Source organism: Gadus morhua, chromosome 16 (genome assembly GCF_902167405.1).
Source record: "Gadus morhua chromosome 16, gadMor3.0, whole genome shotgun sequence".
NCBI lineage: Eukaryota > Metazoa > Chordata > Actinopteri > Gadiformes > Gadidae > Gadus > Gadus morhua.
The window spans coordinates 19,465,948-19,480,947 of NC_044063.1; the positions used below are offsets into that span (position 1 = coordinate 19,465,948).

At 43.5% G+C, this 15,000-nt stretch overlaps 1 protein-coding gene across 3 annotated transcripts in view; it reads right to left on the reverse strand.

The window, feature by feature from the left end:
* The window catches only part of kcnab1a (potassium voltage-gated channel subfamily A regulatory beta subunit 1a), a 77,424-nt gene that overhangs the window by 35,107 nt on the left and 27,317 nt on the right, over positions 1-15,000 (reverse strand). The window contains exons 1-2 of one of the 3 annotated variants that reach the window (XM_030381292.1): positions 14,661-15,000; positions 14,214-14,434 (exon numbers count right to left, since the gene is read on the reverse strand). The exon at positions 14,661-15,000 is cut by the window's right edge and continues 32 nt beyond it. The exons of 1 other annotated variant lie outside the window; for it this stretch is intronic. In XM_030381292.1, coding sequence (XP_030237152.1) covers positions 14,214-14,425 — 212 coding nt within the window. In that variant the 5' untranslated portion in view covers positions 14,426-14,434; positions 14,661-15,000. Of the gene's footprint in view, positions 1-14,213; positions 14,435-14,542 lie in introns of all 3 variants that reach the window. One more of the 3 variants, XM_030381291.1, reaches the window with a different exon arrangement.

A 15,000-nucleotide genomic window follows, 5' to 3' on the forward strand; every position in this document is an offset into this window, starting at 1 on the left:
CTCGGCCACCCTCCCTACCCTACCACACACTCATGCACAAATGCACACACCCACACACCCACGCACGTCTCTCACTTTCCCTGCCATGGTTTTCAGCTTATTTCACGGCATACATGAAAGAGTGACAGGCCAGGGAGTTTCTGACAAAAGGGAAAGACATTTTTGGTTTATTTTAATTATGATTGAATAAACGAATTAGGATGGAATAAAATCGAAAGGAAAAAAATGGAAAAAGAGTCAAGTAGACAGAAAGAACGAAAGGAATGTTTGATCAAAAGGAAGGCATTCCGTCCACCGGGAAGAATCTGATCCCTAATTCATGATGGCTGGAGTAGCGACAACACCGCCTGCTAAGGATTTAATACACGCCAAGAGTGTGTGTGTGTGTGTGTGTGTGTGTGTGTGTGTGTGTGTGTGTGTGTGTGTGTGTGTGTGTGTGTGTGTGTGTGTGTGTGTGTGTGTGTGTGTGTGTGTGTGTGTGTGTGTGTGTTTGTGTGTGTGTGTGTGTATGTCCACACAGAAACAAAAAACACAACTTCAGCACTGTATGGTGTGTATGTATTTATTAAGGACAAACACATACATAAATATCTATGCATATACACACGCTTATGTGCCAAATTATGGTTATGAACACCTCATACATACTGTACACTGAAGTAGGGTTAGTCACCCAATGCTGAATTTCATCCCATTCTCACCAAAGTCTTGGTCCTGTGAAACTCCTAGGCCAGGTGTGTGAGTCTCTGTGGCTACCATGAATGCAAAGACAATATTAGGTCAGGAGAGGAGTGAGATGAAGTGGGGTTTGTTTAAAATGTGCCTCTCAGTGTAAAAAGTGAACTACAGTAAGTGTAACCAATATTTCATTACGACCCCAGTTTCGGCATCGCTGACAGGTTGTAGATCTACTGTGTCAACATTCCACAATCAAAAAGTCAACAATATATCAGATCACCGACCTCCTATCAAATCACTGACACATCATATCCCTGATGTATCAAATCACTGACATATCATATCCCTGATACGTCAAATCACTGACATATTAGATCTCTGACATATCAGAGAGGGAAATCAAGACATCTGCAACACATTGCCTCAATATTGTTAATATATGAAGCGACAAAGGCTGCTCCCCTCTTCATCAACACAGACACTCGTATCAACAGCCAGCAGGGCAACAGGGGGCCAGATCAAGAGGAAGAGGAGGGGATGTGAAGAGGGGGGGTGCGTTCAAGAGCAAACTGAAGGACTTGAAGGCTTAGAGTCTCCAAACGCCTTAATAAGCAAAAGGGCTAGGGTATTTCAATGCAGATGCATGCAGAGATAATGAGACGATTCCCCACAAGGAAATATTCCGCTAACACAAGGGCCTCTAAAACAAACACCGCTAACACAAACAACGCTAACACAAACACCGCTAACAGAAACGCTGCTTACACAAGCACCTCTCAAATGTCGCTAACATTAGGCGCGTTCCGACTGGGGGATTTCTTGGAAAGTGGCTCAGTGTTTTGGCTACACCCACTCATTGAGTTCCCCTCTGCGTCCGTTCCCATACGGGAACCTTGGTAGCGGCTACCCAACGGAGGTTAAACTGGACGGAATTAGTTCTGCGACACTTTTTGTTTTACGTGATTATTTATTTTTCGTCTGCTTGTCTCTTGTCTGTTCTGCTTATTTAAAAAAAATGGCGCTGTTTATATGTTGTAGCTGTGTCGAGTTCTAATCATGTCATATTGTACTTACGTCATATCCCGCCTCAACCGTATCAAATCAGGGTAGACTAATTAGGATCGGCGAAGCTGCGACTCAGATGGCGCCAATACAACTCTGAGGCAGGTTCTACCTGAGCAGCTAACTGAGCCGCCAAACTGTGAAGTTGGGCGGATCCTCTCTCCCAAGCCCCCCCCATAGCGGCTCACTAGAGAAAAGTTCCTCAGTCAGACCCGCCTATTAATGTTGCAAACAGTGCTAATTGGTGAATTATACATTTTCCTGCTGACAGAGGGGCACGGTGAGCCAGTTTGTAGTAGTTGTCCCTGAGGTGCCATAGTGTTTCCCTGGCTACCTCCGGATATTTGCCGCATAAGTTTAACGCAAATGCCACAAACTCCAAAACCGCAAACGAAAAATGGCGCAGGGTCAAATAGGAGAATATACACGTAGCTAGCAAGTCTCTCTCTTTGCCTTCATTTCCATAGTGACTTTATATTGAAGTCCAAGTAGGAATAGGATGTTTTATTTATCGTAGTTACATCTCATACATACATTTGGTGCTTTGAAGAGGAAGCCTAGAGCAATCTAAAGAAACAACTCCCCAGCCTCTGCAGCTAAAAGCCTGTGTGCTCCTGTCAACATGTTTGCAAACCTTTTCAGAAGCCATTTACAGCAAGTCAGCTCTGATGTCATGGAAAGAAATCAAACCTGTCTAAGGAGCGAGCTCTCTAATTTTCTCCCACAGTATAGGATTGATTACCTATCCATGTAATCAACCTTGATCCATCTCTAAGTTCATCTCTCTCTCTCTCTCTCTCTCTCTCTCTCTTCTTGCTGTTAGACCTCCCTCGCTCACCAATTCACCCATCTCACCCTTTCCGCTCTGGTTTTTCCTTCCCGGCTGTCCACATGGCTCATGGGGGGGGGGGGGGGGTTGTGTGTGTGTGTGTGTGTGTGTGTGTGTGTGTGTGTGTGTGTGTCTGTGTGTGTGTGTGTGTGTGTGTGTGTGTGTGTGTGTGTGTGTGTTTATATCTGCATGTGTGTTCTACGTGTAGTGTGTGCAGTGTGCAGGCGGGGGTCTCCTAATCCCATTGCGGTGTGTGTGAGGGATGGAGGGAGATGCAGACAGAGAGCACCCTGATAGATGAGAAGCTGAGAGAACCACTTCTCCCCTCTCAAGGCTTCCTTCATCTTCGGGACACTCGTTGGCTGTTGAAACACACTTTGTATTGACTCGGGGTCTCCTGGGTGGATTGGTTGTTGTCCAGAAAAGGGCTTTTCTTTTTTGCAGGTTGTGGATGCTGTGTCACTCCCCTGGGCCTGAACTTAAGCCTAGTACAACCAGAGACGACTACATGGACTACATACACGACACTGTCGCACACACACAAACACATATTCAACAGACACATATACTTACAGATTCATTTTACAATTTGTAATTTTGCATACGCTTGAACTGACGCTGACATTGGTTTTGTGTGTGTGTGTGTGTGTGTGTGCAAACGTGTGTGTGTGTTTGTGTGCGAGTGTATAATAAATTGAATACATTGCCTCAGGGAACAAACCCTGCCACATTATTTGGGAATATCATTAAAGTTATTATTATTCTCAGAGCACACTCTCTCTCTCTCTCACAATCTTATACACACACTCTCTCTCTCTCTCTCTCTCTCTCTCTCTCTCTCTCTCTCTCTCTCTCTCTCTCTCTCTCTCTCTCTCTCTCTCTCTCTCTCTCTCTCTCTCTCTCTCTCTCTCTCTCTCTCTCTCTCTCTCTCTCTTTCTCATTCTATCTCTCTCTCTCTCTCTCTCTCTCTCCCCTGGGAGTTATTAAATGTGGCTCACTTCAGGTGGACAAGCGGGTCAGGAAGGCAAAGGTTCAGGTACTGGGTAGAGCCCATACTTTCATCGGCATTTAACCCAATAGAAAAGGGACAGATAGCTGATCAATGTTTTAAAGGTTTCCTACAGCAAATTTACTTCACAACATGCAACATTCAAGAAATTTTAAGATATATGTCTTCAATAAAGAAAAAGACAATTTCTGGTACAAAGAAATTGAAATTATTTCGAAATTGGATAACAATGAAACTAGAAAATGCCTTTCCTGCAGAAAATGCGGTGAGTGCTGTAGTGCAAATGAGGTTGAAAATATGTTTGAATAAAAACACATAGTTTAAGACGTAAAGAAATGTTAAATGGCTTAAATCAAGTGAGGAATTTGAACAAAAGTTCAAAAGTCTAAATGGAGTAAACAATGTCAACATGCGCACCATTCAAGAAAATGTAAATGGTTGGACAACAAATAAAATTAAAGTTTAATGAAAAGTGCAAGCATTGCTAAAAATGCAGAAATGTAAAATGAATTGAACTGAAGAGTCTGAAAGGTATTGCCCTGCTTTGCTGAAAAATGTGAAAGGTCAAATGTATTGCAGTGCACTGCTGAAAAACCTGGGAGCTGAAATCAAAATCTGCAAGTGCTGAAATAATAATAGTAATAGTAGTAGTAACTGAAGTAGTAGTAGTAGTAGCTGAAGTAGTGGTAGTAGTACCTGAAGTAGTAGAAGTAGTAGTAGTAGTAGTAGTCGCTGAAGTAGTAGTAGTACCTTTAGGGTTAGGGTTAGTAAGAGGGGATCTGGCTGCACCAAGAATAAACTTTATGAAAGGTGTGGTATTGATTGGTGTTTGTAGAAGGAATTATACTAATTCCGTTTCAGTTTTTTTTAAACCAGCCGAAATGGTATGTACTCGCCGAATGCTAATTTTTCCAGCCTTACGTGATTAAAAGTAGTCAGATTGGGCGGGAAAAATCGCCCAAACTGGCAACGCTGCCTGAACGTAATAAAAAGTAGTCAAATTAAGCGGGCAAAAAATCCCAATCTGACAACACTGCCTGCACGTCCTTGCGCTCCAACCTCAGCGTAAATCAATGAGACCAACTGAAAACAAAGCCGATATGGAATTTAAATTGTGATTTTGAAAAAAGTATGAAGGTAATCGAAATGCATATTACTGAAGATACAAGTGTGTTTATTTGTTAAACCTTTGAACGAAGGTTAACGATAAAATATTTACCAAGTTACGAAGTCTGAAGTAGTAAGTGTCAGAGAATGGGCGGACGTCTCAGCCGTCCTCCCATTGTAATTTTTTTTTTTTAAAGTAGAATATCTTAAAAAGTATTAAATATTTGAAAGATCTGAAAAGAAGCAAGCAATTCCAAGCTAATCTGAACATTTTAAAATTGTAATGGAGTCTCTAAGCGATAAATTGAGGAAGGAGATAGGTCCCAAAGTTTGTAAAGAATAATAAAGAAGAAAGAAAGAAAGAATAAAACTTAAGAACAACAATAGTTGAGCGCTGTACGCAGCACTCAACTAAATATGTATTTGATGGATTACAACGTAGAAAGATCATGAGAAAGAGACAAAGACATAGAGAAGCAGAGAGGAGAAATGCAGTCCAATGCCAAAAGGCAAATGTGGGAACATTATCTTAGCTTTGGATTGCCTACATTGATCTTAAAGTCAAGATATGTCTCCCGAAATAAACAGATGAACTATAAATATATGAACTCTCCCTATAGCATCTCACAAAAGCAGCCCAAATGACAATTTATTAATAATTTTTCTTAGATTTTAAGCATCTTGCTTTGATCCCCAAATTCTAATTTTTCTAGCAGGCAGTAGACCGTTTTGTTTTCATTGCTCAACAATGATATCCCTGTCTCTGTTCTCTGTGTACACCAGACCTTATTCATTGTACATGTCATGTACAACACAATTAAGACAGAGTAAGCCCCCCCAAAACAATCAACGTGATGGAGTGATCAGTCTATAGTTCAAAGACCTCTACAGACTCTTTAAAGAGCGTTGAGTCCAGTTGATCTGGGGAAACATGCCATTATCCCAACAAGGTGATGCTTGACCACCAATCAGCCAGAGCTCAGCAGCCGCTGACCGTAGCATCTTAGCGCTAACCTAACGATCACATGTTGGACACAGTCAAGGCATAGGCGCCAGCCATCGCTAGCCCTCTTATGAGGCCCAGTTAACTTACTGGAATATATGCTAATGTTAAATTAAGAGTATAAAATGGCGTGGATAACTTTATAAGCTTAAGTGCTGCGCACATAAAAGTGTATCATTATGTATATTATCATGATCACTGTAGCCCTCCGTTCGGAGTTAACAACGTTAATCGGTTCCATTAGAAATGGGCTATTAACCACACAGCTCCTCTTGTTTCATCTCAAGTGCATTAACCTCTGTCTTGCTTGGGTAGCTTTAGCCTAATGCCCAAAGCAACCGGAACTCCTAATGTAGAGAGAAGAACTTCATATATGGTATATTTTGTTTTCATGATAATTTACCCTACTTTGATTATTCTTTTAGGCACTGGTGTTGGCATTTACTCCTCCATATTTAATAACTTTATTGTTTTTATTTTTATATTGGCACAAGAATTTCCTTTGGGATAAATAAAGTCATATTTCTTCTTATCTTATCTTTTTCACGGATATGAGCTGGTTCACACAAAGTAATATTCTCCCCATCTCTCTCCCTCTTTCCACCTCATCTGAACCGTGCCACTGTAGCATCTGTGCTCTCAATCTGTGCACCACATTCAATGTTAGTTTTTGCTTTCTGCTCTCCGTCGCTTGGTTTCAACCACTCACTTATCTTAATGTCTCCAGGCAACAGTGGCCTGTCTGGGCGGAACGCTGAGAGAACACCAAATAAGCAAAGACGGGGCTACTCCCTGGCAGAACGAGCTTCCAACCGCCACCCCGGCACTTTGTTTCATTAAAAGAAGAAAGATGTGAGTGGGAGACTGCCGGCAGACATGGCTGCCCAATCTGAAAAGGAGCCAGACCGATCACGTCAGCGGTGGAAGTAGCCCGGACAAATTAGATGAAGGGGAACATCAAAACTGCGCTAGGAAGGAGTCGACGCATGCCGAGAAAGTTCCCGCAGAGAAGATCATCGCTAGACAACATCTCCGACATCGCTGCATCTCCAGGCCTTAGCGGAAAGGCTGGCTAAAAGAAAAACTAACTAAAAAGTAGGTAAAATCTACTTTTTGAGATGACATCTGTTGATCAGTTTGAAGTCATTGTCACCCCCCTTACCCCCTTCTCCGCACCCCCACCCGACTCTGTCTCCAGAAGACCAGCTCCCTGGTGTCCCAGATGAATCCAGTAGCAGTCTCTTGTGCTCAACATTATTTTTCTGCAGTGTGCAATTGAGACTCTAACTCAAAAGAACCAAAGGAGCATCAGGCAAAGTTCCCCCAACAGGTTCTTCAGTGTCCCTTGCAGAGAAAAAAATTCATAACCATATTCTAATGGATGAAGCCGACGTGTCATGAAGTCTGCGTCCTGTTCGACCCTCGAATCCAGAATTGACAGTTGATCCGATGGTCTCTCAGTCATTCCCCTTATGGAGGACAACTGGCATAGGCCACCTGGCTGCTATGCATTTTTTTAATGGGTTCATTACACACATGGGGACAAGTATCAAATGTTGTCCAATGAAAAAAGGAACAGGGATTGGATGTCAAGGGACAGTAACGATACTTAATTATGCATACGGCTCTTTTCAGGCCACCCAAAGGCAAAGTGATGTCTGAGAGGGTGCCAGACTGCCAAAGTGAGCACTACTTGTTATTCTGACCACAGTTTAGCTTGATAGGCAATAGTGATTTAGCATTCATAGACTTCACTCTGCATTATTCTATTACAAAATTGTATCATGTTCTTCACTGCTTTCACATTTTTATATTTTCTCTACCTATTGGAGTTAATTAGGTAGCGCCATTTGTGACATCGAAATAATTCAGACACAAGTCAATCCTTCCCTCAAAAGGACTTCCCGGCAACAAATCACACAATGATTCACAGACATACATGATCCCAGTGTTTTGTTAGTGAATTTTCATAACAATTTCAACGGACCAGTGAGCAAAAGGTTTTTGAGAACTCTCAAATCATCTTTTATTTCCTCAAGGAAGGTGATTATGTTTTATCTTCCTTCTGTACTTTTCAAAAAGGCTTAAAAACTAGCATTAAGTGATTCTGTTATTTTTGCCGACTCAATATGTAAGAGGTTAATTGCACACAGGCATAAACCCACAAACACATATACTCATATATGGGTTTGTGGGTTTACGCCTGTGTGCACTTAACCTCTTAAATATTGAGTGATGGCCCTACAGAACCAAGGACATGATTGCTTGGCACGTCACCATGGAAACAAGCCAAGGTAATTTTCTGGGAAGGGTCATGCTCTGCCAGCGCTAGGGCTGATTGGCAGCGGACCCGGCACAGAGTAACTTTTGTTGTCTGTCGTTTGTTTTCAGTAGCGAATTTATCTTTATACTTTAATCCATTTTTGACATTTATGGTATTTCTTTGTTTGGTTTCTCCTTAAATACACACTCAGCTTCCGAGGCCCACAAACCCTCAGGAGCTACATACACACCAAGTGTAACCAGCTAACAATTCCTACAAAAGGTGTATAGAAATAAAGATGCCGAAAAGTGTTTCAACGTCAAGTTCTGATTCCTTCTTCTGGTTTCGCCCTTTTCCGCTAGTATCTCTTTATTCATTTACCTCTCTCAAGTTCTCCCTCTCACACCTCTTGTTAGAGTGTGGGGCCATGTGTTAATGATGGTGAGGGCCAACACTCTCACTCTAACTTAAGAGGAGTAAGAGGGGAAACCTCATGCAGGAAAAGGCTCTTAACATCTTAACATCTTAACATCACACACATACACTCTCAGTACGTTTACATGCACAGCTGAATCCAATTAAAGCCATAGTTTGACTATGCTCCTCAATCGGACAACTGCAATTGTCCGAGGATACACGGCGGTGAGAAAATCGATTCATTGGCCGAAGCATTTCATACCCCGGTACAATAGGTGGCGCTGTGCCCATTTCAACTAGTAGTAATAGAGCCACTGGTTGACCTCTTTACGTCACTAGCAACAACAAACTCAGGCGGCTGCAGCATTCGAGAAAGATGTTTTCAGAAAAGAGCTGTCAGTTCACTTCGGGTCCATGTCATTGTTCCGACCTCTCGGTCGTATGCGGGAGTTCCTTTACCCCAATTCCTTCTCCTCCTTGGCCGAGATAACCCCCACTACGAGTTTACTTGTTACTGATGAATCAGTCGGAGAGTCAGAGACCCGACGCACTTCCCTTCAGGGCCGATGTTCTCTCGGGGGTAACACCCTTCACTTTGACCGGCAGTGGGTCTGCTTACAGGTCTGAATGAAGCGGCCACCGATTATTGACAGGCTGGGTAATTCATTCGTAGTTCCACTGACTTAACAGTACACGTTTACACCGACACAACCGGACTCGTTCATTCACTAAACTGACGTGCGCAATCGCTCGCTCTCCTCGCTCATCCACTCACTCACTGATGTCACTGACACACACACTGCCATTCTCGTGCACACACATACGCTACTCTCGTAACAGAAGCATAGTGTGTACTGAATGCATGTTGATGTTGATGATGATACACTTCTTATAGGGGGTAGCTACATTGGCACGACACTGGCTTTCTCAATCTTCTTCACCACCTTGTAAATAAATCGCTGTTTTCTCTTTTTCCAACGGCGACAGCAACACGACTATCGTCTCTTTATACTTTCGGCTCACGGCCCCCGGGAAAAATCTCGAAAAATCAGCATGCGCAGAATGCATTATCCGATTCCAATCCGATTGACCGCATACATGCACGCTGAATTAGACTATCAATCGAATAATCTAGGGGTCTTAATTCAACTATGAGTACCTTGATTTGATAAGACTTTAGTCCGACTAAGGTGTATACATGCACCTTAATATTCCAATCATAGTCAGATTAAGCCTATAATTCATCTTCAATGTCATGTAAATGCACTGACTGACACACACACACACTGCATGTAAGTACGTAGAAATATTGTCACGTGTTTGTATATGTTTGTCTGTTGAAAACCGTGAACACATAAAGGTTTGATACGAACCAACCATAGCAGCAAAGAAAAGCCTCCATCCTTCCTTCATTTATTATAATCTCTCTTAAGTCTGCTGTAGCCTACTGCATACCTGCAATTCTCTCCCCTCCCCCCCTTTCTATCTGTCACTCTCTCTCTCTAGCGGACTGATGTACCTCATGTGTGCTTCATGTGTCTCTGCAGAGATTGTGCGAGCCATGACCTATGTGATCAACCAGGGCATGGCCATGTACTGGGGCACCTCCCGGTGGACTGCTATGGAGATCATGGTGAGTGGAGACTCCCTCTCTCTCTCTCTCTCTCTCTCTCTCTCTCTCTCTCTCTCTCTCTCTCTCTCTCTCTCTCACTCTCCCTCCCTCCCTCTCTCCCCCCCTCCTCCCAGAAGTGGAGGCATGAATGAAGAAGAAGAAGCAGGAAGGACACACTGACTGCAAGGCGTTCTTCAGGGATGGAGGGTGATCACGCAGGCAGTGATCACCGTATTTCACCTGCGGCCGCCCAGTGATAATGGGCAGTATAAATAATCCTGGCCGGACCTTGGGACCGTGCGTGAGGTGACAGCATAGATGAGCCTGCAAGGCATCCACCACCGCATGGGAGCGGGATCCCTGTGTTCAAGGGGGAATCTCACAGCATCCCATCCGGGAGAAGGTATTGATTAACGGCTGTGATTTAGTGAGACGCTTGGCTGAGGGAGGAGTGGGGATGATCTGTTTAATGAACTCTCAGTACGTGCATCAGTACACTAGTCATGGGATGGAGGCGCGGGTTTGATTAACCAGTGTAGAAGGAACCCATCGCTTGCTTTATTGAATACCTTTCTGCAAGGGTTGCAATAATGACCGAGCGGACATAACCCCACACATAAAATCGTTGAGGAACCCATTTCTACCTGAGAAGATGGGTGTATGAGTGAGTGAGTGAGAGAGTATTATTTGTTATCTAAGCAAAAATAGCATTTTATTGTTGATTTGCTGCCTATTTCTTTTGCCATTATTTAAAAAAAAATCAATTTGCGTGAATTCTGGATTCAAGACTTTAACAAAGCGCAGGATGTGAGATGGGGAAAATGCTCTTTATCACGGGACCATCCCTCCCAGGACTTTAGCGTTGAGGGAAAGTTAACTTTTCCTCTGTCGTCTTTTCTTACATAAGCAAGACCTTTAAGAATAAGATCATCTGGGATGTTATTGAGCTTTCTATTAGTAGACAGTAAACTGTCTACAAGTCTGTGATGTGTACTACCTCATTGTTCCGCCTTCAGCGTAACCCTATGGCAGCGCTTTAAAACAAGACCTCACTGTCAACGTAGTCATAATATGAGATTAATTATTAACGCTCTGACCTCTCCCTGATCTCCCTGCTGGCTCGGGAGCGACGACATGAAATAATGAAACCACAAAAAAAGATGACACCATGGTAACCAAAGAAGGCTCTAGACTAGACAAAAGGAGAGAGAGAGAGAGAGAGAGAGAGAGAGAGAGAGAGAGAGGGAGAGAGAGAGAGAGAGAGAGAGAGAGAGAGAGAGAGAGAGAGAGAGAGAGAGAGAGAGAGAGAGAGAGAGAGAGAGAGAGAGAGAGAGAGATGGAGAGAGATATCCTAATCTGTGTGTTGAAAAGTAACTTTCCCTTTTTCACTTGTTCATTCTCTCTCATTCATCTCTAACTCCTTCTCCTTTCCTTTCTTGCTCTTGTGACCCTAATCCTTATAGAGGGAAGGCAGGAAACTGCAGCCCCTATTCACCCATTGTCACAAGTCATGTTCGCCATCTACCACCTTACTGAACATTTAATGACAAATGTGCAGATGGAATGCATGATATAACCATCCTATAGGAGACCTGTGTGTGTGCATATGCGTGTGTTTGTTTGTGTGTATGTGTTTGTGTATGTGTGTCTGGGGGGGGGGGGGGGGTTGTGTGTGTGTGTGTGTGTGTGTGTGTGTGTGTGTGTGTGTGTGTGTGTGTGTGTGTGTGTGTGTGTGTGTGTGTGTGTGTGTGTGTGTGTGTGTGTGTGTGTGTGCATGCATGTGATTGTGGGATTTATGTCCACACACACACTTCTATTGAGGCTGAGTAATATGACAAATGCTTCAGGGGCCTTGGCTTGGAATCAAATCAAGATTTTTTGCATATAGATATGTTTGTGTGTATAAGTTGCAATCACTTCCATTGTTGCAGTAGTAACCTAGCATTGAAGACAAGGACAGGTGAAGATTGTCTGTTTCACACCTATTGTATTATTATAGAAACCCTATCTTCCACCGTAGGTTGAAAACTTGTGTTCACACCGCATCTTGGTGAATGAAACATTAAATATATAGAAGAAAAAAAAGAGGGATTTCTTTTGTTACTATATTGTAGCAGTCAAGCTTTACTTATTTTATCATTGTTCTATGTGCTCAGATGATTCTCTCACTTTTTGGGTTAAATTGTCATTGTTTGTACTTACTTTAAGATACTAAATAATAATAAATAAATGTTATGTGAGGTAATGCAAGAACATTTATTAATCAATAACTGGAAACAAGCCCACTCTCCGCTTGTCGATTCATCCGTCTCCCTTCCACCAATCAAACAAATGCATGGGTCCACACCGATGGAGGCACAAGAGAAGCCATAGTGCTCACACACATGCACCGCTTTCAGGGGTTCTCAAAGCTTGGACAGCTGAGGGCCAATTTAGGAACCCTAAATTTGACTGAGGGCCGCCAAAGAAAGAAAATCAGGCGGGTAACGCTATCACCATCCCAGTGGTGAAAGAAACCATTGCACCGTGGACCTCTGGGAGTGAGGTCAAGTGAGGTCTAGATCACGAAACTGAGGTTCATCCTTTCAAAGTAATGAACAGTCGGATTAAAACGAACAAATGTAACAGGATTTAATTGAAAGCTAGAGAAGGTCGACTTTTCTCTTTAATTATTATTATATTGATTATATTGATATAATAATGATAAAAATAAAAAAATTAATCTTTTTTTTTTTTTTTACTTAAATCTGTATGTCATTGCGGGCCGCCAGGAATGTTCCTGTGGGCCGCCATTGGCCCGCGGGCCGCACTTTGAGAACCAAGGGCTTAGATGAACCAAAACCAAACTCAGTCATCTCTGAGTTACACTGGAGTCCTGGCGTGAGTCAAGATGCCAGCACAGCAGTCTTCATATCCAAGCCTCAGCAGATGTGTGTGTTTGTGTGTGTGTGTGTGTGTGTGTGTGTGTGTGTGTGTGTGTGTGTGTGTGTGTGTGTGTGTGTGTGTGTGTGTGTGTGTGTGTGTGTGTGTGTGTGTGTGTGTGTGTGTGTGTGTGTACACGCACTCAGCAGATGTGTGTGTTTGTGTGTGTGTGTGTGTGTGTGTGTGTGTGTGTGTGTGTGTGTGTGTGTGTGTGTGTGTGTGTGTACACGCACACACACACACACACACACACACACACACACACACACACAAACACACACATCCCAACACACACAGTAGGGCAGGAGACAGGAAGGCATAAGTGGACAGAAAACAAAGAGAGGTATGCTCGTGAAGACACAGAAGGAAACAAAGGAAGTGTCGACTATTTTAGTCAATGACGAATGTGTGTATGCGTGAATAAAGATAACGAAGGAAGGAGAAACAAAAGAGAAAGAGAGAGAAAGATATTAAAGAGACAGCAAGAAGAAAGCAGTAGATTTTTCAAGAGATGGAACAAAGAATAGAACTGCAAAATGAAGGTGTACGAAAAATGTATAATCTTTCGAGGTGGTTATATTCACTGTATTCAATTTAAGTCATGGAGAGTAGGCAGAGACTCGACCCATATTGACTGTAATGCCCCTAGGGTCTTGCAATTAAATGCCTCATGTATCATCATTCTAACCTCTTCTAGCACAGCTCAATGTGAAAGGAGGAGAAGTAACAATTTTGCAATTATTTCATGAAGGAAATTAAGCAGAGACAACTAACTGGCATTTAGGGTTCGAAAATAAAATAATTGATGACACAGAATATGAAGTCATTCTTCTATTCTGACAATGTTCACATTTTAATCGACCACAATCTAAAGGAATACCATAAAACAAAAGGGTCCAAAACCCCCAAGCAGAGCTTGAGACTACACATTTGTTGGTAATGGGACACTATGCATGCAAAGCGCAGGAATTTAAGTGCACAAGTGAGATGGAAGAATTGCCCCCAGGATGGACTATGAAAGGCATCTGCATCTGCTGGACCCAAACACATGCAGACTGATAGCGGGACCCTGAGCTCAACATTTCACAGAGTGCACGTGTACACTGTTTTGCACGTGCACCAAGCCAACCCATAAATACTCAAGTCTCAAAGACATTTCTGCACAAACAAAAGAAAATCAATCAAGTAGGTAAACACACATACACACACCTTAGCATAAAGACATGCATGAGGATACACACATACACGTGCACACACACACACACACACACACATACATACACACACACACACACACACGCACACACACACCTGTACTTCATGCCAGTGTGTTTGCCCGTGGACTCCTTGAGGGAGATGTGGTTCCTGGGAGTGAAGGAGCCAAAGCTGCGGGCGATGATGGCCACCGTGCGGAACTTGGCCCGCGCCTGGTTGACCACATTGGGGCTGGTGGCACTCTGCTTGCTGTGGTCCCCGTTGCCCCTCTTCAGGTGGTGGTCCGTGCAGGCGATGGACACCTGCATGGCTGCAGGCTGATCGCCAGGGAAGTCCCCAGGTGGGAAGAATTAAATGTATAAGTAAGCCACCGTACAGATGGCAAGCGATGGACTGTCAGACAAGGAGAGAAGAGGGGTAAGCACCTTGGTTTAACAAGTGACTGAAAGAGAGTGAGGGAGAGAAAGGACGTCACAAGTCTCCAAGCTTGTATCCCTCCTGGGCATGTCGGGATAAAGTAAAAATAAAGAAAAGTGCCTTCACTTTTTCCTGCGTTAGACGAGAGGCTGTCGAGGTTTGGCCCCGGTCTCCGAATGCGGTGGTCCCGTCACTGCTCACACACGTTGCGACCGTGTGCTCTCTGTCGTGCCCGGACCTTTCCCGGTGTATTTCCGTTCCCTCTCCTCCTCTCACCACGTCGTCCTCCTCGTCGCAGCAGGAGGCAGGAGATCTTCCAAAGGTCAGTTTATCGAGCGCCTGTGGAGAAGACTAGACTCCTCCTCCTTCCTCCAGTACGAGAGCTCCTGATAATCTTCGTGCCAACTCGCTCTCTTCCCCGTCGGACCCCCTGCGGCGCCCCCTCCCCTGGACTGCTGTTCCTCTT